Source organism: Lynx rufus, unplaced genomic scaffold (genome assembly GCF_022079265.1).
Source record: "Lynx rufus isolate CCGP_SWC_20201006 ecotype Redwood Valley unplaced genomic scaffold, mLynRuf1.p SCAF_13, whole genome shotgun sequence".
NCBI classification, from domain to species: Eukaryota; Metazoa; Chordata; class Mammalia; order Carnivora; family Felidae; genus Lynx; species Lynx rufus.
The window spans coordinates 10,272,269-10,297,718 of record NW_025814827.1 but is presented as its reverse complement, the minus strand read 5'-3'; the positions used below and the strand labels follow the sequence as shown (position 1 = coordinate 10,297,718).

The following is a 25,450-nucleotide window of genomic DNA, read 5'->3' as shown; positions in this document are numbered from 1 at the left end:
GGAGGACAGGGTTGGAGAATCCCCGGGCCTAAGTGCACGTGTCAGGGGCGCCTGGGTGGCTCAGTCAGTTAAGCGTCCAACTCTTGATCTCCGCCCGGGTCACGATCTCACGGTTTGTGAGTTCAAGACCCAAGACCCATGTCGGGGGTGCTGTCAGCACAGAGTCTGCTTGGGATTCTCTCTCTCTCTCTCTCTCTCTCTCTCTCTCTCTGTCTCTGTCTCTCTGTCTCTCTCTCTCCCCCCCTCCCTCTCTCCCTCTCTCCCTCTCCCTGCCCCTCCCCTGCACACGTACTCTCTTTCTCAAAATAAATAAACATTTAAAATATATATATATATGTGTGTGTATAAAGTGTGATAGCAAATCAGGGGATGTGTGCAGAGCCTAGCAAAACTGTAACCGAGTTCTGAAAATGTCAGGGTTTGTTCTGACACACTGTTGTCTTGTATTTGGACCACTGTTGTCACAAAGAGATGAGAGTTCATTTATGCATTTGGAAAACATTTCTTGGGATGTGAACCACTGTCTGCTATCCTGAACTTTCTGTCTCCTCTCTCCTCCCTTGGCCCTTTGTCTGGCTAACTCTCACTCACCTTTCTCATCTCAGATGTCATCTCCCCCGTCCCTCCCATGTTCTTGTCACACTCTGCACCTCTCCCCGTCATGGCACTTCTCCCACTGAAATGGGTGGTTCTGATTTTTGTTTTTATTTTGTTTTGCCGGTTAGCCTAGCTGTTTTTTTTTAAATTGTGGTAGATGTATTTGGCATAAGATTTCCCATTTTAAACACTTTTTTAAAGTTTATTTATTTTGAGAGAGAGAGAGAAATTCCCAAGCATCTCCGCATTGTCAGCGTGAAGCCCAATGTGGGACTTGAACCCACAAACTTTGAGATCATGACCTGAGCCACAGTCAAGAGTCAGATGCTTAGCCAACTGAGCCACCCACTCGCCCACCGCTTTTCAGTGTATAGGTCAGTGGCCTTGAATACATTCACATTTCGTGCAGCTATCACCACCGTCCTCTCCAGAACTTTTTTCCATCTCCCTAAACTGAAACTCTACACCCATTAAATACTAACTCCCTACCTCCTTCTCCCCCTAGCCCCCTGGCAACAACCATTCTACGTCATGAATCTATAAACGAGACTAAGTACCTTACCTCATATAAGTGGAATCTTAACACAGTGTCCGTCCTTTAGCAACCGGCTTATTTCGCTTAGCATCACATCTTCACGGTTAATCCATGTTGTAGCCTGCGTCAGAACTTCCTTTCTTAAGACTGGAAAATATTCCCGTGCGTGTACATGCCGCATTTTGTTTATGCATCTGTCTGTCGTTGGACACTTGGGTTGCTTCCTTGGTTCCTTTTGGCTATTGTGAATGATACTGCCATGAACATTGATACAGGAATGTGTCCTTGACACCCTGTCTTCAGTCCTTTGGGGCATATACCCAGGAGTGCAGTTGCTGGGTCATAGGGTAGTTCTTGGTTTAATTTTCTCGAGGAATGGTAATTTTGCCATGGCCACCGCAAGCCCGTGGCCACCGTAAGCAAAGGACAGAAAGGAGATGCTTAGATGGTGTCCCCTGAGGGCGCTCAGTGGAGCAAAAGAGAAGGAATGCAGCCAATATTTGCTAAATGAAGGACCTTCAATATAGAAGGTAATCGGTAAACAAAAAAGTGCACTAAGTCCAGGTGCTTTATTAGGGGTATAGATAAAGGGCGCCAATACTGTGGACGATAAGATCAGGAAAAATGGGCGATATTTTTTCAGTGTCGTCTCTGAAATAATAAATTACAGTTGTTTGTGAAGTCTCCTCTAAAATCCTTAATTGCGTAAGAAATAAGCGCTCCTTTAGAAGAATTTGTGCGTTACAGAAATGGGTCCAGCAGAAAGTAAAAGTTTTCACCTTACTACTGTGCAGGGATGGGCACTGGGAACAGGGTGGTGTAGACTCCTCTGTGCATATCCTAAGAGGTTTTAAAAATGACTTCAAATATATCTTTGTGAAGGTGGGAAGACTACCAGTTAGTTACGTTCCAGGCATTTCTGAGATGGGGTGGGGGGCAGCTTTTCTTTGCACAAGGGGGATCCTGTCAAGGACAGCTGCCATTCACAGCAACGACACCGAATCCTTTTGTTGATTATGAAATTGTGTAAGTGCTATTACTTCATGATTCTTTTTAAAATAGCTCAAAATTAGAATTACTAAGAAAATAAAATCACTGTGTCTTGTTTTCTAATTAAGTGTTAAGACGATACAGATATTGGTGATTAGCATTTACTTAAAGAAGAGAAGTTGGAGAGTTCTGCTTTTGCTTAAATATAAAGACTCATTTAAAAAAAATTTAATGTTTATTATTTATTTTTGAGAGAGGGAGAGAGACAGAGTGTGAGTGGGGGGGAGGGGCAGAGAGAGAGGGAGGGAGACACAGAATCCGAAGCAGGCTCCAGGCTCTGAGCTGTCAGCACAGAGCCTGACATCGGGCTCGAACCCACGAACCACGAAATCATGACCTGAGCCGAAGTTGGATGCTTAACTGACTGAGCCACCCAGGCGCCCAAAGACTCATTTTTTTTTAAAAACATGGCAGCGGGCTGCGGGTAGGAATGGGAAAGCATAAATTTTATTATGTTAAAACACATCTTGGGGCGCCTGGGTGGCTCAGTCGGTTAAGCGTCCGACTTCGTCTTCAGGTTATGATCTCATACCTCGTGAATATGAGCCCCATGTTGGGCCCCATGCTGACAGCTCAGAACCTGGAGCCTGCTATGGATTCTGTGTCTCCCTCTCTCTCTGCACCTCCCCCACTTGCACTCTGTCCCTCCCGAAAATAAATAAACATTTAACAAAGAACACATGTTAAATGCCAGTCATCTCCCTTGGGTGATTTATATGTTAATTTAACATCTAGTTTAATATCAATCCATTTTTAAGTAAACAATTGGCTTCCTTTAAGATAACTGTGAACATTTTCTGTATTTCATATCACCTCGACTATTGAAAAGCACCTTCTGAAAAAGAAAAGAGAAAAACACCATCTTAGATCCTGACCCGTATGAGGTGCAGATTTGATGAGAGGCTTTGGCTAGCACTATCGGAAGGCTCTCCGTTTGGAAGAAACCTGAAAACTTTGTTAGTTGTCTGACAGATGGCAGCTAGCCGTCATTCATGTAAATGAGGTGGCTGCGTAAATAACATTCACAGATAAATCCCCAGACTTCTTTCCGTCACCTGAACTTTTCTGGGGCTGCCAGCACAAAGTAAAATGTACCAGTGCCTACTGCCGTTTCTAGAACAAAGCGAGGTACAAGAGTAAAGTGCCAAACTCTGCTTTGCCTGCTATCCTCCGCGAGCCTCTGAAGAGGGGGCCGTGCGGGGCAGGGTCATGTAATCACTGAATAAATGGCCACACGTCTAGAAGGGGAAAGGGCAGAGTGATTGATCCACAGGCTAATTAATGTGATTGAGCACATTCCGGCAGGCAAAATTGAGAAACAACAGCCCCATAGTACTACCCACGCCGAGGCCAATAGAAATAAATGTCTCTTGGGTTCGAAATAATCAATCTTTTGTCCTGAAATGCCTCATCTTCTTTGATCCTTAGCAAGAGCTGGCAGTCGATGAGTACCTGCTGTGTCAGATTTCTCTTTCTCTTCTGTGTCCCAGACAGTATAACAAATTGCGAAACCTCCTGAGGGATGCCCGTCATGATTGCGTTCTCTTTGCTAACGAATTCCAACAGTTCTGCTACCTCCCTCGGGAGAGAGGAGAATCCATGGAAAAGTGGCAGACCAGGTATGGCACCCCCCCAATGGCTGTGAATGGTCAGGACTGTCTTTAATTTCTTTATCTGGGAGTTGACCTAAATAGCGTGCTAGAATAAACCAGTAGTTATTCTGGAACTGTGATTAATACTGAAATGCTTAACGTGCCACTGTTGTAGATATGTCGTTTGAATACATACATATTTTAGAAATTGTCATTAGGGAGCTGTAGATACTCAGAGTGTGTTTGCCCCAGATCTCAGCAGCTGGTAGGAACCTTCCAGGGATCCAGAAGTCATAACTTGAATGTGGGGGTGTGGGAGGGGGAGGGATCTACTTTTAAGCTAAGATTATCCAATTTTCCTGGTAGAAGTTGCTCTCCTATTCCAACCGGTCTTCTTAAACTGGAACTGGTAGGTTAACTCTGGTCAGGCTGTTTCAGCCATTTAGATCCACCTAAAAGCAGAGCCTGAAGCAAGGGGTTGGGTGTGGGTTGTTGATGTGGGAGGCAGTTCCCTGAAACAGCAGTGAGGAAGTGCAGGGAGTGAGACAGAAGGGAAGGAGGAAGAGCAGTTAAGGATGCGTTGCTACTGTGGGAAACTGAGGCTCAGTCCTACTGGGAGCCTCTGAGAAGCCGCGTAGTATTTGCCTCAGAAGTCATCTGGAAGAGCGGAGGCCAGGGTGTCGTGTAAAGGAGACTTCCGCCTTTAGCTGAGGGTCATTCTGCAGGGGTGTTAACTCCACCCAGTGGGCCTGGTGGGGGGGGGGCGGAACTGCCGCCCACCTGCAGCTGAGTCAGCGGTGGGCCTTTTGCACAGGCGCTGGGCACCCACAGCCCCTGCTCTGCTCTTCTGCAGAGGGCCGAGGACCTTGTTTGTCTTATCCATACAAAACATTTCAATCATCTTTTTCCTTGTAATTCTTTATCTGTGTAGCCACTAAATATTTAAATTCTCTAAAGTAAAATAAACACTGATACATACTGAGTCCTTAATTATAGTCCTAAGTTCCCACAGGGCTCAGTACCAGAAAGGAAAGCCAATCTTTCTCTAGACCAGGTCACATGTGAGCAGTTAGAAGGATCTTACTTACTAACCACACAGGCTTGCACATAGGAGAGACTCAGTATATGTCCGCTGAATTTTTTTTTTTTTTAATCTAAAACTAAAGGAACCTTAGGCAGCATTGTGATTTCCAGAAAGGGAAACAGATGCCTACGAAACCAGCTGTCCCAAGTTTACACACTTCATTGGAAACACAGTCCAGCCCCGAACACACGTCTCCAGCCCCAGGCTGTGTTTTCCAATTCCGATTCTTTTCAGGAAGATTTCCAGACATTTTGTGTTGACTCCATTGCAGACCTTATTGGATTGTGACCTTGAGCTGGACGCAGCCTAGTTTTTCTCTTAGCCAGACTTGTCTCTCCAGCTTTGAAACCTCACGTAGCCTCGCTTGTCATCCGTGTGGTGCTATGGTAATGGCTTTCCAACCAAAAGGTATTAAAAGACGGCAGAGCCTTGTGGTTTCTAGGCCATATCAAGAAATGAAAGAGGTTGCCGTGGTGGTTGGGTGTCTTAGGGAAGAAGAGGCTTGTCGGGTGCTCTCTGATTCGTGTTGTATCCCCCAGACTGCCCAACCCAGGGCATATTTATGACCAGTGTTCGGGAAATAACTTGTTGAATGAATGGGTGGTCGTCCTCGTAAACCGAAGGATAGCAGATCAAAAGGCCGGTGTGAAGCTTTGGACCGTAGCTTGTGTTTGTCTGCCTTGGGAGGGCTCATGTGCCCTTGCTTTTCTAGGAGCATATACAATGCAGCCGTTTGGTATTATCACCACTGCCAGGATAGGATGCCAATCGTTATGGTGACAGAAGACGAAGAGGCTATTCAGCAGTATGGAAGCGAAACCGAAGGAGTGTTTGTGATTTCTTTCAAGGTACCTGCATCTGGTGTGTCCGTAAGTGTGTCTGTGTGTGTTCATTTCTTCAGTGGCGCCCACAATGCTCTCGATCCATGTGGCAAGGCAGAAGAGGGAAAACAGAGTGAAGGAAGACTCCAGCCAACGAGTTCATGTCTGTGTCTCTCCCCAGCCATGGAATCTTGGCTTTGGCAAATTTGGGCAACCCCCCTGTGACTGTAAGACCCGTAGCATCTGAGAGTTCAGCCCAGGAAGCCCCTGTTGACAGTAAACCCATTGCACAGTTGCAGCAATAACAGTAGTGGTGATGATGATGGCAAGAATAGGTTGGATGTTATAAAATTGCCAATACTATTATTTTTGACCTCCAAAATGGCAGTTTTATATGGTCCCACCTAATAGTAATAGCCAACATTTATCTATGTCAGGCAGTATTCTAAGTGGATTGTTTCATTGAATTCTTACCCCCATGAGGTAGGTGCCATTGTCCATGTTTTGCGGGTGAGGAAACTAAAGCCCAGAAAGACTAAGTAACTCACCCAAGGTCACACAGGTAGAAAGTGGAGGAACCCCCGGCACTCTGACTCCAAAGCTCTTAACCACCGTGCTCGGCTGCCCCCCACATTGTTTTTCTGCGTGCACACACGACACAGTTTTAATCTTTTTTGGTTTTTAAGTTTACTTATTTATTTTGAGAGAGAGAATACACGTCGGGGAGGGCCAGAGAGAGACAGCAAGAGAGAATCCCGAGCAGGCTCCATGCTGTCAGCACAGAGCCCGTTACAGGGCTCGAACCCATGAACCGCGAGATCGTGACCTGAGCCAAAACCGAGAGTCAGACACTTAACCGACTGAGCCACCCAGGCGCCCCCTACGCACACCGCGCAGTTTTAAGGGCCAGACTTGTTTTGGCACTGTTCCTCACTCTTCCCCAGTTGTGAATGTACATGGGGGTTAGCAGGGATACAGGAAGGGGCGAGCTGCACTATCATTTATGTGAAGGCTGTCCCATCGGCTGAGTGTACAGATCACAGGTGGGAGCAGTGTTATTGGTGGCCGTTTTGGGGGGCTGTGTTGGCAACCCAGTTCTCCTATTTCTGGGGTACCCCTTGGGGAAAGTGGGATGGCTGTTGATCTCTCAACAGATTACTGGGCTCTTCTGTCTGCCCAGCTGGCCAATCAAGTGCCAGTGGTTAATATCGGGTTTTGATTCAGAACCTCAAATGAGGCCCTCCGTTGCCCCTGTCAGTTTACGGAAAGTCAAGTTGGATTTTGAATTGTAGATTCTATAAGAGTTCCCAGGTGCACGTGTTGCTAAAGATTTGCCAATAGAATTTTCTTGGCCCTGCTATAAAAAAGTGTGCCGGCGTGCCAGAGAGTTCCGGGGGCGCTGGATATTAATGGCGGTGTCACTTGTTTTTTCTGTTGCAATACATCATGTCTTGTTCTCGCAGAGGACAGTTGCCTAAAATTACATTTTTCTACTTTTTGTTCAAATTACTTTTCTTCACAGTCCGGTACTGTGGTACCGTTTATTGTGTATAGTGTCTCCTAAGCAAACTGTGTGACCGAGGGCTTCATAGAGGCGAATGATAGATAGCAGGAAAAAAAAGAGATACTGCGGAGTTCAGAGGAGAAGGCCAGAAGTTTCTGTGGGGACGTGAAGTTAGCTGGGAAGAGCGAAGACAGTAAATCCTCATGAGGAGGCGGTTCATAGTGGCAGGAACTGGGTGGTGAGAAGCGATAAGTGACCATAGAATTGGGGTACTGACGTTAGCACAGACAGAACTTCTCGAAGGACTGGGGAAAGAAAGGAGGTGATTCAAACAGGACCCTGAGGTCCATGGGAGAAATATTAGCCTTGACAATAAATATAATGTATTTTCTTTTTTTTTTTTTTTTGATTTTTAAATGTTTATTTTTGAGAGAGACAGAGACAGAGCACGAGTGGGGGAGGGGCAGAGAGAGAGAAAGAGAGAGAGGGAGACAGACAGACTCTGAAGCAGGCTCCAGGCTCTGAGCCGTCAGCACAGAGCCCAGTGTGGGGCTTGAACTCACGAACCGTGAGGTATGACCTGAGGCAAAGTCAGACACTCACCCGACTGAGCCACCCAGGCGCCCCTGCATTTTCTTTTTTATGTGAGAAAAGCGAATGTGCTAGACTCTACCTTAGACTTAAGGTTGAGTTAAAAACATGTAAATTTGGTTTTATTTAGTGAGAGCCAACCATTCAAGGGAGTGTGCTGTCGACGTAGCACAGCCAGCATCAACACACCGTCCTCTTGCGGGTGGTGCCCTCTCTGATAGACTTACACCAAGAGGTGCGGTAACACTCAGTCTACGTGGTGGGGAGGGACCCTGACCACTTGTGTCAAAGTGAAGTCTCGTACCGAGTCATCACACTAATAGCAACGTCTCTGTGAAGCGTTACAACATCTCTGGATGGTCACCAAGGAAGACTCCATCGTCTGGGAGCTCACGACGGGGAAGCCCCAGAAGAATAGAAACGTCTCGGCTTTGCCCCCTCTGCTCACTTGGCGTAGCCAGTGGGTTGGGGGAAAAGGGGACGTTTCCGTATGCGCTTTACGCCTTGCCATTTTTACCTGCTTGTTTAAGTTTCTTATAAGTTTCAAATGTTTCAGAATGGGGAAAAGAACAAAAAACAAGACAAGAATGCACACGTAAGAGTTTTTTCTCTGCATTTACTGCAGGCCATTGTCTGTGGCAATGAGATACGCGTAAAGATAGGCAGAAGGCCACGCATGTGTGTGTGTGTGTGTTTGTGTGTGTGTGTGTGTGTGTGTGTGTACACGCGCACAGAGAGAGGAGGAGATTCAAAAGTGCAAAGCAAGCATTCCGTGGTAGGAAGGGCCTCCCTAGGGTTCGTTTGGCGAGGCTTCACGGATTAGTGAGATGGTAGAAAACTAGCCCGTAACGTGAGGCTCGGGAAGGTAATGTTCATTCACCACCTCTTCAAAACCACACGCCAGCGGTTCCCGCCCGGGACTGCTTGTAATACTACCAGAAGGGAGAACCGTTACCTTCTGACCACGTTTCTCTTTTGCCTTTATTGAACGCAGAATTACCTGGACAATTTCTGGCCTGATTTAAAGGCCGCCCGCGAACTTTGTGACTCCATCCTTCAGTCTCGACGGGAAAGAGAGAATGAGAGTCAGGAGAGCCACGGGAAGGAGTACGCAGAACATCTTCCCCTGGAAGTGTTGGAAGCCGGCATTAAATCGGGACGCTACATCCAGGTGAGGGTGGTCATGCGACGTCGACGTCGGCGTCGGGACGGGCCAGTCTGTTTTCTTCTCGCCTTTACTGGCCTGCCACAGGCCTTTAATTTCAAAGGCCGTAAATAAAATGGGCATGAGTAAGCCAGGGCTGTCATTGTTGAAGATGGTTTCGGAGTCGTTCTTCCTGGGGACACCTTGCCATCTGGTTTGGTGCTACTCTGTAATCTTCTTAATTGGGTTACGTTTGAGCATCACACAAGTAGCCTTATAAGTGCCTCCAGTCTCTGGAAAAGAGCACATATTTTGCAATCAAGGTCTGGAAATTGGGCAAAATGGTGAAATTGGTGAAATTTGGCTTCTTCGCCCCTTTGCAATATTCCTGTGTCTTTCAAGGGCCCTTTTGTGGTCCCCCAGGACCCAGACCCCAGAAGCTGTTAAGCTGTCTTGAGAAGGAATCAGATAAAATTATTATTCAGATTTCAACAGTTTTACGTGTGTGTGTGTGTGTGTGTGTGTGTGTGTGTGTGTGTGTGTGTGGTGTTATCACATTGGTCAATTTGTGTATCTGCCACCACTATCCAGATACAAAATTGTTCCGTCATGAATTTTACATTTTTAACAAGCAGCTCAGTTTTTATGCAGGCCGAAGTTTGAGAATGTCATGCTGAAGTCCCGCCCTAAAGTTGTGGGTTTCTTTTGTTTTGTTTTTTTCCTTTTGAGAGAGTGTGTGTGCTTGAGCAGGGAAGGGGTGGGGGGGGCTGTGGAGAGAGAGAAAGGAGAGAGAGAGAGAGAGAGAGAGAGAGAGAGAGAAAGAGAGAGAATCCTAAGCAGGCTCCACACCCAGCCCAGAGCCCTACATGGGGCTCAGTCTCAGGACCCTGAGATCAGGACCTGAGCCAAAATCAAGAGTTGGACGCTTAACCAAGTGGCCACCCAGGCGCCCCTAGTATTTTAAGTGAGTATAACTAGAGTGGCTAATGCTTCCAACTTGATAGTAAAGTTTATGGCATTCCAGGGAGGATGTTTTGAGGAAGAAGATTTTTCAAAGACCCACTCATCACTTAGGTAAAATAGATCATGGCACTTCGAACACTTGGTACGGCCAAGAATAGTTCAGAATGATGGTATGTTCCCTGGAGAAAAGAAACCTTGGTGATGAATATTTTTTCCTAAAGGAAGGGATCACAGACCTTAAAAGAATATTTTGGGGATTTTCTTTAAATTTGTTTATTCATTTTGAGAGAGACCGAGCGAGTGGGGGAGGCAGAGAGAGAGAGAGGGAGAGAGAGAGAATCCCAAGCAGGCTCCGCACTGTCAGCATGGAGCCCAGTGTGCGGGCTTGAACTCACAAAACGTGAGACCATGACCTGAGCCGAAGCCAAGAGTCGGACACTTAACTAACCGACTGAACCGCCCCATATTTTGGGGATATTTTCATATACTTTTTGAAAACTGTACCTTAGGGGGTAAAGCAAGCAGAAAAGAAATTTTTCAGTTGATTTTTATTGTGATTTTAGGGAATCCTGAATGTCAACAAACACAGGGCCCAGATAGAAGCTTTCGTTCGACTTCAAGGAGCCAGCTGCAAAGATTCAGGTTCAGTACACGCCTTACATAAACTTCCGCACTCTGTCTCTGTTCTGATATTGCACAACGAAGAAAGTAAGGTTGAAACTGTCGTACCCTACCTGCCATGTTAGATATTCCTGCTCTGGGTGTGTTTTACCTGTCCTCTCGTGTTTTATCTATAGTTTCTGATTTTATTGTAGTCGGTTTTAAAAAATGAGAATAGCTGAGTTTTATTGAGTGCTCAGTCTACATCAGGTACTGTTCTAAGCACTTAACGGAGACACCTGTTATTGGCGAGGATGCACAAAGCTGCAAGTGAGGAAACTGTAATACAGAGAAGCAAAGTAACTTGCCCAAGATCACACACCCGGGAAGGGATGGGGCTGAATCTGCTGCTGAGGCAGTTTGACTGGGATGTTAAGACACTGTCCTGTGCCGCCTTATTGGAATCGTTTTATTTTGTTTTTAAAATTATTTATTTATCTTGAGAGAAACAGAATGAGCAGGGGAGGGGCAGAGAGGGAGAGGGAATCTCAAGCAGGCTCTGCACGGTCAGCATAGAGCCCGACGCGGGGCTTGAACTCACGAACTGTGACATCGTGGCCTGAGCTGAAGTTAAGAGTCAGATGCTCAACCGACTGAGCCACCCAGGTGCCCCTGGAGTAATTTTTTAAAAGTGATGAAAATGAAGAAGGCATGTAAATAAGTTGTATCGTAACAGAGTATAGTTCCAGGTCTTCAGGGACAGGGTAGAAAGCACCCCGGTAGTCAAGGGAGCGGGGCTGGGTTGAAGGAGAAAGAGAAGAGGTGCCTTTCTCTGGCTTATGCTCGACACGGCTTTGACAGTAGCCGTGGTTCCTCGGCCGCCTGACCCCTCCCTGGCTGCGTGGCCCCTGTGGCTCTGTGACAGAGTTCCAGACCAGGCTTATGTAGTCTCATGCAGGGCACCGTCACCCACCTGAAAAGATGGTCCGACCTTAGAAAAGCATGTGACATAAAATGGCACAGTGGCAGTGTTTCTTCATTCCTAACTTGTGGAGCAAGGTTTGACTGCACCTTTGAGAGGAGAAAGCTTGGATTTGCAGGAACGCTTCCTTGTTTGGAAGGTGTCACGGGTGTGGCCTCCCTGTGGCTTCATGGGGTTTCTGTGTCCCCGCCCAATCACAGGTTTGGCCAGTGACATCCTAATCCACGGCATGAAGGCTCGAAACCGCTCAATTCATGGAGACGTGGTAGTCGTAGAACTGCTCCCTAAAAATGAATGGAAAGGAAGAACCACGGCCCTGTGTGAGAATGACAGTGATGACAAGGCCTCGGGAGACCCCCCGAGCGAGCCCATGCCCACAGGTGAGCCCACCGGCTGGTCTCCCAGTTATCCATTCTTTCTGAGGAACATTTATCGTTCCAGAGATAGTGCAGTTACTATGGTACAAGATAGTTTCTTTCCCCCCCAGTACCAGTTTCCCCTCTCTGCAGATTTATTTTATTCTCTTCGGCATCCAAATATGCTGTACTATCTCTTAGAACAGAACAAAACCAAAAGTCCTCTCAAGTCCGGATCCCCTCCAGCTACCGCCCTTTTCTCTGCTTCAGTTTATGGCAAGACTCAGTGAAACCCTTAGTCCTGCGTTCTCTCTGCTTCCTCTTCACCCGTTCTCTCCCGAAGCTGCTACATTCAGGGGCCCCCACCCCCCAAAAAACCTTGACCTCTGGTCAAGGACACCAGTGACCTCATTGCCAACAGCCCTCGGCACCCGTAACCGTCAGCAGCATTTGGCCAACAGATCACTGCCTCATCCTTGGCTTCTAGGTTCTTCTCCTCTCCTGCTGGCCACTCCTCCTTGGTCCTTTTGCTGGAGCTTTTCTGTCTTACTACCTCTGGGCTCCTCGCTGAATCTCCATCCGCCCCCTCTCCCTGGGGATCTCCTTCACTCCTCTGGCTTTATTTTTCCAGCCTAGAGACCAGACCCCCTTCTCAGCCTCCAGTGTTGTCTGTTTGGCATCTTCCCCTGGTGTCCGATGGGCATCTCACATGTAACTCGCCTAGTAACAGACTCCTGATTTCTGCCCCCAAACCTGCTCCTCCCCGAGTGTTCCCGTCTCCGCAAACGGCAGTTTCATTCTACACTTGGTCAACCCAGAGGTCCTGGGATTACCCTCGAGTTTTTCTTTCACACGTCAGCAAGTCCTGGCAGCTCTACTCCCAGACTCCACCTCTTCTCCCCTAACTGGGCCGCCAGAACCGCTTGACACGATTTTCCCAGCCGCCTCCTCACTGGTCTCCCTGCCCCCACCCTGGTGCTCAAATGGCCTTTTCTCCATACGGGAGCCAGCCACGGGGATCCTTTTACTTAAATATTTATTATTATTATTATTTTTTTTTTTTAATGTTTATTTTTGAGAGAGCGAGTGAGAGAGAAAGTGCGAGAGGGGAAGGGACAGAGAGAGAGGGAGACACAGAATCCAAAGCAGGCTCCAGGCTCTGAGCTGTCAGCACACAGCCCGACGCGGGGCTTGAACCCATGAACCATGAGATCATGAGCGGAAGTCGGATGCTTAAACAACTGAGCCACCCAGGCACCCCCACAAAGATCCTTTTAAAAGTCTTTGGGGCCTGTGTGTCTCTGCTCAAAGCTCTCCAGTGGCCATTTCCTGTTTCTCTCAAAATGAAATCCAAAGGCCATACCGTGGCCTACAGGGTCCTGCCAGCTTGGGCTGCCTTGTGTCACTGTCCTCGTCATCACTCTGTTCCAGCCACATCGACCAGCTTCGTACCACTGGAAATGAGCTTTCCCCAAACCTCCTCAGGCCAACCTCCCTCACTTCAAGTCTCTGCTCAGATGTCACTTTATTTAAAATAGCGGCCACTGCTGACCCTGTATTGCTGTTGGTCACCTTACCCTACTTGATATCTTTCTGAGCAAACATCATTCCCTTCCCTGTATTTACTTCTTCTTGTCTGTTTCCCACCCCCACAGACACCCAGACTAGAGTGTCCACTGCAGAAAATCAAGGACTTTGTCTGTTCTGATGCTGCTACATTCCCTGCACCTAGAACAGGGCCTCATACCTGGTAGGGGCTCAATAAATATTTGTGGAAAGATAGCACTTTTGACTATTAAAATTTGTTTTTTCTTGACCGTAGTCCATGATGATTGAAAGTGCTATATATCAGGCTTATGATTAGAATACTTTTCTGTATATAAGGTTGGCTCAAATGATGTTGGCTGGTGGGAAAATGCAAGAAAGGGAAAACGCACAGGAGAGGGCTTGAGTTGAAAAAAGTGAAGATTACTGGCTTTTCCCAACATACCTAAACCTGAGGTTGATAAGGGAAGGGCAAAGGAGAAAGTGGGACTGATGGATTCTAGATGTCACATTGGACCCCACAGTAGGGAGGGCATCCTGACAATGTTATAAAAAAAAGTGATCTTTCAAAAAAATTAGCAGGCATCTTAAGGCGAACGTTTAAGCATTTCTCGACTTGTGTGGGTGTGTGCTTGATACGAACGGGTCATTGTGTTTTCTGTTTTCTTCCTCACTGCCGAGCTAGTCAGCGCCTAGATAGGTGACGTCTCACCAGTTAAGGCCTTCTTTTGTTTTGTTTTCCCAAAGGCAGAGTGGTGGGCATCCTTCAGAAGAACTGGCGGGATTACGTGGTGACATTTCCATCCAAAGAAGAGGTCCAATCTCAGGGCAAAAATGCTCAGAAAATCCTAGTTACGCCTTGGGATTACAGAATCCCCAAGATCCGAATTAGCACTCAGCAAGCAGAAACCCTCCAGGTAGCTGACATTGTACTTCTCCTGTTCCCCAGCTTTTGTGTTTGCCAGCTTTTGAGCTATCCCAGGAAACCCTGTTAATTCCTTTGCATAAGAAGGGATAAATTATTGGTGGCGTCTAGCATTTCGAGATCCTGGTGTTTTTTTTTAAATTCTAAATATATAGAACCATCTGTTAAATAGTCCTTGGTTAATAAATGAAGGCCAGAGAGAAACTGCCCTAGAAAGAGCTGTGTAGGACAGCTACAGAGTGCATACATTATCCAGCTGTCCAACACAGAAACTTTCAATAGATATGCTTTGCCAACACTAACAAGCTTTCTTCCAGCAAGTGATATAGAAATACGATCACTCTGCCCTGGAGGGATGATATAGTGATACTTCACCGAATCGATTATCCATAAAGGAATATAGCACTGGGGAGAAGACATACACGAGAAAGTTAGAAATTAGCCTGTACTGTGGCGAAGCGTATAGGCATCGTCCAATTTGATATCTGCAATTTGATATGTGCAGTTTGTAAATGAGACACCGAAGCAGGACGTCCCCAGCCAGTAACTGGGTCGTCGTGTACCTTTTGCATCTCTTAAAGCCTTCCGCGGGCTCTCTGAGGCCAAGCGTAACCACTGCTTTCCAGACCCGTGGGTTTGCTGAAATTTGAGAGCTTGTGGGGTTCAGTTCACGCTGATACCTCCTTCCCCACTAACAGATGTCTTTAAACATTAGAGAGTAACTTCAAAGAAAGTAGGATGTATCTCCCATGCTCCCACAATTGAGATTTTGTTTTGAAATTGAATTTGCACTATGCACAGTGAGGTTTTCCTCTGTGTTGTGAATGTTGACTAGACTGTGTTACAATTGGCTTTCTTTTTTTTTTTTTTAAAGTTTATTTATTATATTTTGAGAGAGCCTGCATGAGAGCAGGGGAGGGGCAGAGAGAGAGAATCCCAAGCAGGCTCCTCACTGCCAGTGCAGAGCCCAACATGGGGCTCGATCCGACGAACTGTGAGATCATGACCTAAGTCAAAACCAAGAGTCAGACTCGTGTCTGAGCCACCCAGGCACCCCCCAATTGGCTTTCTTTAACAGAATAAAATTTCCAGCCTACTTATTTGATGGAGAGAGGTATTGCCTTCCTCCAAAGCATCGGGCCAGGCATTTACATAACCATCTGGCAATTTAGTAAAACAGCAAGAAGGAAAACAAAACACAAAACCCACTGTTAATTCGGCCACTCTTTTTGGAGCTGGGTGCTGTTTATCTCTTGTTTGTTTGGTGCTTCTCATTGACCCACTTAATTCCCGGTGCTGGGCTAGTGGATTTTTTTTCTCTTTTTCGTGCAGGACTTCAGGGTAGTTGTGCGCATCGACTCCTGGGAGTCAACATCCGTGTATCCAAATGGACATTTTGTGCGTGTGTTAGGAAGAATCGGGGATCTGGAAGGGGAAATTGCAACCATCTTGGTGGAAAACAGTATTTCGGTGGTCCCTTTCTCCGAAGCTCAGGTCAGGTTTCCCCGAGTCCTTTGGTCTGGTGAAAGACATTCCATACAGTTTCTTTTTGCATTCGTTCGTTGTTTGGTCATTAAGAAGAAAAATCGCAGTACTGGGTAACCACTCACGAAAGCCACAGATAATAATCTCACTCTTCTGTATTCTGTGTTTGGACCAGACTGAAGTCAGTTTCAAGCGCATAGTTCATTTCCTAGGGCCTCACAGCTCTCAAAGTTTTACATTTTCCAACTGTGCTTAAAAATGGTATGTCAGTATCATATTGTCAGTACGTATCTATCCCCAGCAGTCACGAGGGTCCCCAGTTACAGATCCTACTGGGCTCCACTGCCTGTCCTAATCATTCAACCAGAGACCTGCACAGAGCTGCGGGAGGCGGCTTCTTGTGTTCTATACATTTCTGACCCGTGGGTCAAAAAAGCATGCTCCTGAAACAGTTTCTGTAACCTTGGCAGAAAACACAAATTCAATAAACATTAAACATTAGCTATTTCCATCACTTTATGATCTCATAAAATCCTCATAAATCTTGTTTATTATTTTTGCATAACTATATTCATAGTGCGTCCATGCTATTTTCTGTTCTGTGTCTTTCACTTAAAATTATTTCTGTGTATTGCCATAGCTACTTCTTAGTAAAGGTTATGGCACTTGATTGTGTATTGATGTACTCTGGTTTGTTTAAGTCTTCCTCAATTGCTGGGCCTTGGGCTGTTTAATTTTTCAGTAGTATAAAAAAAAAAACTCTACTTCAAACAATTTTACCAACATTGCTCTTTTTTTTTTCTTTTTCATCATTTTTCTTGAGACGTAATCCTTAAAGTAAGATTATCAAGTCAAAGGGCATTAAAAATTTAAGTGGCTTTTCTTATGTATCAGTAGATCGTTCTTGAGAAAAATTGGACCAGTTTGCATTGCCATCAAGAGTGGATGGGTGTTCTTATTTTCATTACAGTTTTTGACAGAACAGTAGCTATAATAGTAAAATATCTTGGAATATTTTACATTATTAAATTTTTATGTTTAACATTAGTTTCTTGAAATTATTTGTTGACTTGCTTTGACAGCTCTTAGTGAAAATGTTAGAATAAAATAAAGCATGGGTTAGACTTCATGGGACTAGAATTTTCTCTTCTCATTTAGCCTACTTAACTGCAAATTGATGGCCTAAACAAGTAATAATGGAGAGACAATGCCCTAGATTGGTCCTGCTTAAATTATCTTTAAGGAATAGGCTTTTAGTATTTGGGACACGTTGATTCTTTTTTTTTCAGGGCTTGAATTGAATTAAAAGCTCAACTGCATTTAAACAAATGAATCATCTGAAAATGGGTAGAGGTTGTGCTCTTGATAAGCCTCTGTTTATCCTCGATCTGACCTCCATAACTAAAGAAGCTGCCGGAAACAGGCACATTTCCTGACAGACTGTAAGGGTCCGCAGGGGCAGGAGACTGTGTCTTTCTTCTTGGCTCCTGCCCTTTCCAGAGCCTCGCACAGTTCCTGACACACATCAGGCACCTGATAAATAATTCTTGATCCAAAGAAGCGAATGCAGGTTAATTGCAAAAGGTAATAGGGAATGAATGGGACTTCTAGGAGGTGGCAGTGAGACTCTTCAAGAGCCCAGAATCTCCTAGGAAACTCGGGGTGTGTGAACTGCCGAATATCTGACTCTTGTTGGACAGATGTGTGAGATGCCAGTAAACACACCAGGAAATCCCTGGAAGGTGAGTCCTGAAGAGGAACGAGAACGTCAAGACTTGAGGAAAACCCATCTTGTATTCAGCATTGACCCGAAAGGCTGTGAAGATGTGGATGACACACTCTCCGTCAGAACCTTAGATAATGGCCACTTGGAACTTGGGGTCCACATTGCAGATGTGACACACTTTGTGGCACCAAATTCGTATATTGACATCGAAGCCAGAACAAGGTAATGCTGTTTGAAATGAACACTATGATTATGTGTGTGTGGCTGTAACATATTCGTACGTCTCCACTCCCAGACTTTCAAAACGAACATTTCACAATTCTGTGCAATTCTGCAGATCCCTCGTAGGGGGAGAAAAATTGAGGTCCACTCCCCTTTCCCTTTAGAGAAATAGTACCTTGATCCATTTACCTTTCCTTTTTTTCAACAGAACCTTTCACACACTTTCCTCCTAAATTGCAATGAGCTAAATGTTTCAGGTAGGAATACCCTTTTATATGAATACTGAATCATTACACTCCAATTCTTCTTAGATAAGTAAGATTCATGCCACTTTTTCCTTTTCCTATCAGTGGAAGAACATTCAGCCCGAGGCAGTACCCCTTAGAAAAGTGGGGGCATGGGAATAGCTTTATTACCCAGTCGGCTGCACTTTATGAAAAAGCAAGCCTTGGGGGATTTGCACTGAGGATTTGGCCATTTCCCTCCCCATGGCCCCTGCAGTCAGCACTTCTGCCTCTTGCTGCTGAAGGTCACGCACCCACACGTGTGTCGTTCACAGGGCCACCACTTATTATTTAGCAGACCGGCGCTATGACATGCTGCCCTCCACGCTCAGCGCCGATTTGTGCTCTCTTCTGGGAGGCGTTGATAGGTGAGTTTGTTCATAGTTTGTTGTGGTTTGTTTTTGTAATCTCCAGAGTTTGTCCTGGCTCTTCTGTGATGCCCAGTCCTCTTGCTTCTGGCCTTTCTCTTCTTTCTAATGTGCTCTACCCCCTGCTCCCCACCCCTGTTGTCCCCCTGTACCCTCCCGCACCCGCTTAGTTTTAGGCAGATTTATTCTCTAGCCTTCCCTTCCCTTCCTCTCATCTTTTCCGTTTATCTAGCTGTGAGGCGGCTTCTACCTCTGTTGTTGGCTTTTTAAACTCAGCTAAAGTCTGGGAAGAAACGCATACGACTGGGGCACCTGGGTGGCTCAGTCGGTTAAGAGTCCAACTTCGGCTCAGGTCATGATCTCGCAGTTTGTGAGTTTGAGCCCCGTGTCGGGCTCTGTGCTGACAGCTCAGAGCCTGGAGACTGCTTCGGAATCTGTGACTCCCTCTCTGTCCCCTCCCCGCTCATGCTCTGTCTCTCAAAAAATAAATGTTAAAAAAAAAAAGAAACGCATACGACTTTGTGCATACATATTCCCTGGTTGAGGCTATTTTGCATGACGATCATGAACTGTAGGGAGTTGTTTATCTGTTATAGTTAATGTTTATAGTTAATATAATGTCTTTGAATATGTAATAAAACCAAAATCCGTAGGTTCCAAAAGATATTTAACGAAAGGCTCCCTTCTACCATTTTCCCCCAGCTACCAATTTCTTCTGTGGTTTTCTAGATATAATGCACATACATGCAAATGTGGACGTGTGGTCTCTCTTCTATGCACAAAGGGTGACATTGTGTGTGTGTGTGATATATATACACTGTTCAGCACCTTGGTTTTTTTTCTCTTAAAAATGTATCTTGGAGATCATTCCATATTAATAACAATTGCTTATCTATGGACATTTGGATTGTTTCCAGTCTTGCTATTACAAACTGTACTGAATTACATGAAACATAAGTCATTTCACATTTTTAAAATTACAGTATCTGGAAGATAAATTTCTACAAGTGGAATTTCTGTGTCAAAGGGTATATGCATGTGTGTTTAGAGAGATGTAATCAAATTGCCCTCCTTAAAGGTTAAACCAATTATATTCCCACCATGACCGTGTGAGAATGCTTGTTTCCCTAAAGCCTTGCCAACACAATATGTTGTATTTTTTCTTATCTTTGCCAATCTTAATAGATGAAAATGGTATCTTAGGGGCACATGGTGGCTCAGTTGGTTAAGCATCTGACTTCAGGTCGTGACCTCATGGTTTGTGAGTTCGAGCCCCGCATTGGACTCTCTGGGCCCACTTTGGATCCTCTGTCCCTTTCTCTCTGCCCCTCCACTGCTGGTTCTTTCTCTCAAAATAGGTAAATACACTTTTAAGAAAAAGAAAGAAAATGATATGTGGTTTTAACTTGCATTTTTCCTATTATGAGTACAGTTAAACATATTTGTGTATGTTTAACAGTCATTTATGTATTTTTTTCTGTGAACTATTTAATGTTCCTTTCCCATTTTTTTTTTTTTTTGAGTTATCTATTAGTAATTGATTTATAAGAATTCTTCACAGGGGCCCCCGGGTGGCTCAGTCGGTTAAGTGTCCGACTTCAGCTCAGGTCATGATCTCACAGTTCGTGAGTTCAAGCCCCACGTCGGGCTCTATGCTGACAGCTCAGAACCTGCTTCAGATTCTGTGTCTCCCTCTTTCTCTACCCCTCCCCCCTCACACTCTGTCTCAAAAATAAACATCAAAAAAAATTAAAAAGAATTCTTTAAATATTAGGAAATTTAGCCTTTTGTTTTTTATATGTTGCATGATTTTTTTTTTAAGTTTATTTTGAGAGAGACAGCGTGAGTGGGGGAGGGGCAAAGAGAGAAAGACCAAGAATCCCAAGCAGGCTCCACACTGTCAGCACAGAGCCCCAAGTGGGGCTTGAACTCAAGAAACCATGAGGTTATGACCTAAGTGGAAACCAAGAGTCGGACACTTAACTGATTGAGCCACCCAGGTGCCCCTATTGCATAGGTTTTTAAGTAGAGTGATTTGGTGGCAAAGCGGTTCTTTACTAAACCTGTCAAGATACATTTAGAGTCTAGTTCTACTTACCCCAAAAATGGAAGAATTGAGGGTACCTGGGTGGCTCCGTCGGTTAACCCTCTGACTTCCACTCAGATCATGATCTCACAGTTCATGGGTTCGAGCCCCGCATCTGGCTCTGTGCTGACAGGTCGGAGCCTGGAGCCTGCTTCGGATTACGTGTCTCCCTCTCTCTGCCCCTCCCCCGCTCACGCTCTGTCTCTCAAAAAATAAACATTAAACACATTTTTTTATTTAAAAAAATGGAAGAATTGAATAATGATGTCAGCATTACTGGTTTTGTAGGTATGCTGTAAGTGTCATATGGGAACTGGATAAAACCTCCTATGAAATTAAGAAAGTGTGGTATGGCAGAACCATTATTCGATCAGCATACAAACTGTTCTATGAAGCAGCCCAGGAACTGCTGGACGGAAACTTCAACATTGTCGATGATATCCCAGAATTCAGAGACCTGGATGAGAAGACCAGACAAGCCAGGCTAGAGGAGCTAGCGTGGGCCATTGGAAAGTTGACTGACATTGCACGCCATGTCCGAGCTAAACGAGACGGTTGTGGCGCCCTGGAACTGGAAGGGGTAGAGGTTCGTGTTCAGCTGGATGAGAAAAAGAACATTCATGACCTCATCCCCAAGCAGCCCCTGGAGGTCCATGAGACGGTGGCTGAATGCATGATCCTGGCCAACCACTGGGTAGCCAAGAAGATCTGGGAGAGCTTCCCGCATCAGGCCTTGTTACGCCAACACCCTCCTCCACACCAGGAGTTTTTTTCTGAACTGCGAGAATGTGCTAAAGCAAAAGGCTTCTTCATAGATACACGGTAATTCCTCTTTTGAGGGGGCAGAGGGAAGGGAGTACCGTGCACCGATTTTACTGTAGTTCTTAAAATGCGACAGCCAGATCTTTGCCCCAAAATAGAAAACTTGTTAGCTTTTTTTCATTTACTATACAATGTAGGTATAGAGATTAAAATTAAAACAAGTTTATTTAGGCATAATGTTGATCCACTACAATTCATAATGCAGAAGTAAGGAGCCTGGTTTAATTTCATCTGCCCCTTAGGCAAATACTAAGAAGTAATCCCATGGATTTCAGTACTTTAAAAATGCACCAGATCTTTGAGGCAATATCCTAAAACACAACACCAATGGTAAATTTGTATCATCACTTCATAGAATGAGACATTTTTACTGCCCCCCTCCAGGATAAAAGATTTTCCCTTTTGAAAATGATGTATTGGGGCGCCTGCCGGGCCCAATCGGTAGAGCATGCAACTCTCGATCTCAAGGTCACGAGTTTAAGCCCGATGCTGGGTTTACTTCAAAACAAAAATAGCTAACGGCTACATTAAAAAAAAAAAAAAAAGATGTAAGATGTATAGAGGATTTTTTTTTCAATATTTTGTTTCAAGTAATAGATTAGTGCTAATTAAAATAGCATTTATCAAAAAATTTTTTTTTTTTTGCACCTATGTCTGTGATAGTATCTCTTGTTGGTTTGTTTGGTGGATGGGCGAGCTGTGTTTGGGGGCCAGGCATACTCGGTGTAAGTGCTTTCGGACATCTTGTGTCATTTGTAGTTTACCGATAGGGAATTACAGCTGCTGAGGGTGACTTACCTGTAGATCACCAGTTACTTAAGGAAGAATCTGGCTTTGAATCCACATCTGTCATACTTGAAGGCTCTCACTAGCCTGTACTCTCTTGATGCTCCTGTTTATCATTTTCTGCCTTTCTTCCCTCCGGTTCTTGGTGGGCTACCCTATAGAAGTGAATTATGTGCTACATTGTGAATTGCATTTTTTAATATAATTCTTTATTTCCTGGGTTTTAAAAATTATTTGGGTAAATAGAGTACTTCCTGTTTCTTTTTCTCTTTCTAAAAAAAAGGAAAATCATTTAGGTTTCTTTTACTTGTACACCTCAGGTTTAGTTTAGTTTTGTTTTCTAACTCCCTCTGGCTCCATAATTCTTGATTTTCAAAAAGTCCACCCTTTGATCTGTAAGGGATGTTTAAGGTTAAGGGTCTTAGGAATTCATTTCAAGAAGTATTTGATCACCTCCAATGTGCTGGGCATTAACTTAACCACATAGGTATCAGTACATTACTCTTAAAAAGTGTATTTAAATTTATATACTTGCTGTGTTTAAACCTTAAAAGCAAACTAGATTTCTACAATTGAAAAGAGTTGCTTCTAAAACGTATCCAAAATAAACTTAGTTTCTTCTGAGTGACAAGTGAAGGATGTCCCACAGAGTATTAACTTGTAAATTATCGCCTGAGACTAAATAAAAGTTTTTCCGTTTTTTTTGTCAGGTCCAATAAAACACTGGCTGATTCTCTGGATAACGCGAATGACCCCAACGATCCCATTGTAAACAGGTTGCTGCGATCGATGGCCACGCAGGCGATGTCTAATGCACTGTATTTCTCCACTGGGTCGTGTGCAGAGGAAGAGTTCCATCATTATGGTGAATGATAGCATTTTCTTTTGTGTGGCCATAACCTTGAGTGAGTCATTTAAAAGTATGTCTTTTTGTTGATTTCCATCTTTTGGTTTCCTTTTGAAGGCCTTGCATTGGATAAATATACTCACTTTACTTCTCCAATAAGAAGATACTCAGATATCGTAGTACACCGATTGTTAATGGCGGCCATCGCAAAAGATAAGAAAATGGAAATTAAGGACAATTTGTTTAGCAACAAAGATCTTGAGGAATTATGCAGACATATCAACAACAGAAACCGAGTAAGACAGGATTTTAAGTTCTCTTACCCATCATCTCTTTCACTAGGGGAATATCAGCTTCATTTTGTAGTGGAATGAAGTACCATATATTCTAGCAAGTTAAATGCTAGCATTATTCTAACCAATGAAATAACATGAAAAATCGTAACGTTTCTTACATAGCTCTCAATACATTTATAAACAAACGCTCTGAAGTAACAATGTGTGTTTAGGAGATTTAACGATAGGTTATTTCCCCAAATATCTGAAAAATATTTGTATTAATAATTTTCTAGAATATAGCCTTTTTAGAGACATCTTTGCTGTGGGAGTATAAATTCCATGTTTCACCCGGGAATGTCAACATGCTTTGGGTTATGCTTCTTCTTCCAGGCAGCACAGCATTCTCAGAAACAGTCCACTGAGCTCTTCCAGTGCATGTATTTTAAAGACAAGGACCCAGAAAATGAGGAGCGTTGCATATCTGATGGGGTCATATATTCAATTAGAACAAATGGTGTGCTTCTATTTATACCAAGGTATGTTACATCTAACACAATAGTTGTTAAGAAATCATGTAGAATGTAAACAGTCCATTAGTTATGATTAAAATAGCTATATGAACTATTTATAGGTACATGATATAATAGATGTACATGATGTAATAGAATAATGCACTACATAAGTATAAAGATTAGAATCTAGTACATCTGTTATCAGTGTGCAGATAGGATTTTACTTTCTTATTGAGCAAAATACTTCTCCACCTGCTCAGTGAAATATTTGGAGGTAAATGAGAGGAAAAGTTGTTTTTAATCTAGAAGAGAAACTAACATTCTAGATTAAGTATATAAGATTTGTATACTAAGAATACATTATCTCTGGATTTTTACTCTGGCCATGATTCATTCAGGTTTGGGATTAAAGGTGCTGCTTACCTAAAAAATAAAGATGGTTTGGTGATCTCCTGCGGCCCAGATGGCCGTTCTGAATGGAAACCAGGATCCCTGCAGCGATTTCAAAACAAAATCGCCTCTACCACAACAGGAGGGGAATCTGTTATGTTCCATTTGTTTGACCACGTAACAGTAAGTCCGTATCTACATTAAGCCTTGCTTTGAATGTAAAGTATAAAGAATGTGATCTGGTAATAAGCATCTTTCTCCTCTGTGATAGGTGAGAATATCTGTACAGGCCTCCCGCTGCCATTCTGATACAATCAGGCTCGAAATAATAAGCAACAAACCGTACGTGTCACCAGATACAGAACTATTTCATCAGAGCTCCCTCTTGCTAAAGAGTGATTTCGTGAAAGAAGTAACCAGATCTGTGGAGGAAGCTCAGCTTGCCCAAGAAGTCAAAGTAAACGTCATCCAGGAAGATTATCAAAAATACTGCCAAACAAAGGGAAGAAGCCTGTACATGCTTCTAGAAGAGATAAGGGACCTAGCTCTTCTGGATGTTTCAAACAGTTATGGAATGTGAGATATTCTCCTTACTTCATTAAAAGAGCTGTTTTGTGGATGTTTTACCTTCTTTTCAACATTAACATCCAATGTTCTGTGTCACCTAATGTACTAGTTGACTGGAAATGGGTAGATCACAAATGCACAAAACGTTTTCTCATCATTATTAATTACAGCTTCGTTAAAGTGCAATTAGGTCACTGTGGAAATGGATTTTTCAGAAATGAACACATCGTGAATGGTGGCTCTGTAAGTCCGATTGCCAGTCTCTTTTTAATAAACCCAGCATTGATTTTTGATTAGCTTGTCTCAAATCCATTCTTTCAAAATAAGTTAATTTTCCTAGTAACTGCCACACTGGGCCATTTGGGTCATAGACCCCTCTGACATCTGTCAGGCTAACTTTCCGGTTGCCTTCAGATAAGACCTAGTTTGAATTAATGTTAAAAAAAAAAACATTTAAAAATATAAATACATAAGTGCCCCTGGGTGGCTCAGTCAGTTAAGCGTCTGACTTAAGTTTGGGTCATGATCTCAGTTCAGGAGCCGCGTACCGGGCTCTGTGCTGACAGCTCAGAGCCTGGAGCCTGCTTTGAATTCTATGTCTCCCTTTCTCTCTGCCCCTTCCCCACTTGAACTCTCTCAAACTCAAAAAATAAACATTAAAAAAAATTTTTTTAGGGGTACCTGGGTGGCTCAGTTAAGTGGCCGACTCTTGATTTCAGCTCAGGTCATGATCTCAGTTTGTGATACAGAGGAGCCCTGCATGGGGCTCTGCCCTTACAGCATGGGGC

The 25,450-nt window shown here is 44.2% G+C and overlaps 1 protein-coding gene across 3 annotated transcripts in view; it reads left to right on the top strand.

Moving 5' to 3' along the window:
• DIS3L (DIS3 like exosome 3'-5' exoribonuclease) overlaps window positions 1-24,958 on the top strand; it is a 33,792-nt gene extending 8,834 nt beyond the window's left edge. Inside the window, exons 3-17 of one of the 3 annotated variants that reach the window (XM_047074916.1) lie at window positions 3,673-3,801; window positions 5,571-5,706; window positions 8,769-8,945; window positions 10,445-10,523; window positions 11,664-11,843; window positions 14,112-14,281; window positions 15,622-15,783; window positions 17,475-17,722; window positions 18,282-18,374; window positions 20,749-21,282; window positions 22,779-22,933; window positions 23,033-23,211; window positions 23,584-23,729; window positions 24,104-24,278; window positions 24,367-24,958. In XM_047074916.1, coding sequence (XP_046930872.1) covers window positions 3,673-3,801; window positions 5,571-5,706; window positions 8,769-8,945; window positions 10,445-10,523; window positions 11,664-11,843; window positions 14,112-14,281; window positions 15,622-15,783; window positions 17,475-17,722; window positions 18,282-18,374; window positions 20,749-21,282; window positions 22,779-22,933; window positions 23,033-23,211; window positions 23,584-23,729; window positions 24,104-24,278; window positions 24,367-24,675 — 2,872 coding nt within the window. In that variant the 3' untranslated portion in view covers window positions 24,676-24,958. Of the gene's footprint in view, window positions 1-3,672; window positions 3,802-5,570; window positions 5,707-8,768; window positions 8,946-10,444; window positions 10,524-11,663; window positions 11,844-14,111; window positions 14,282-15,621; window positions 15,784-17,474; window positions 17,723-18,281; window positions 18,375-20,748; window positions 21,283-22,778; window positions 22,934-23,032; window positions 23,212-23,583; window positions 23,730-24,103; window positions 24,279-24,366 lie in introns of those variants that run through there. The other 2 variants (XM_047074917.1, XM_047074918.1) reach the window with 2 other exon arrangements.
• The last annotated feature ends 492 nt before the right edge of the window (window positions 24,959-25,450 follow it).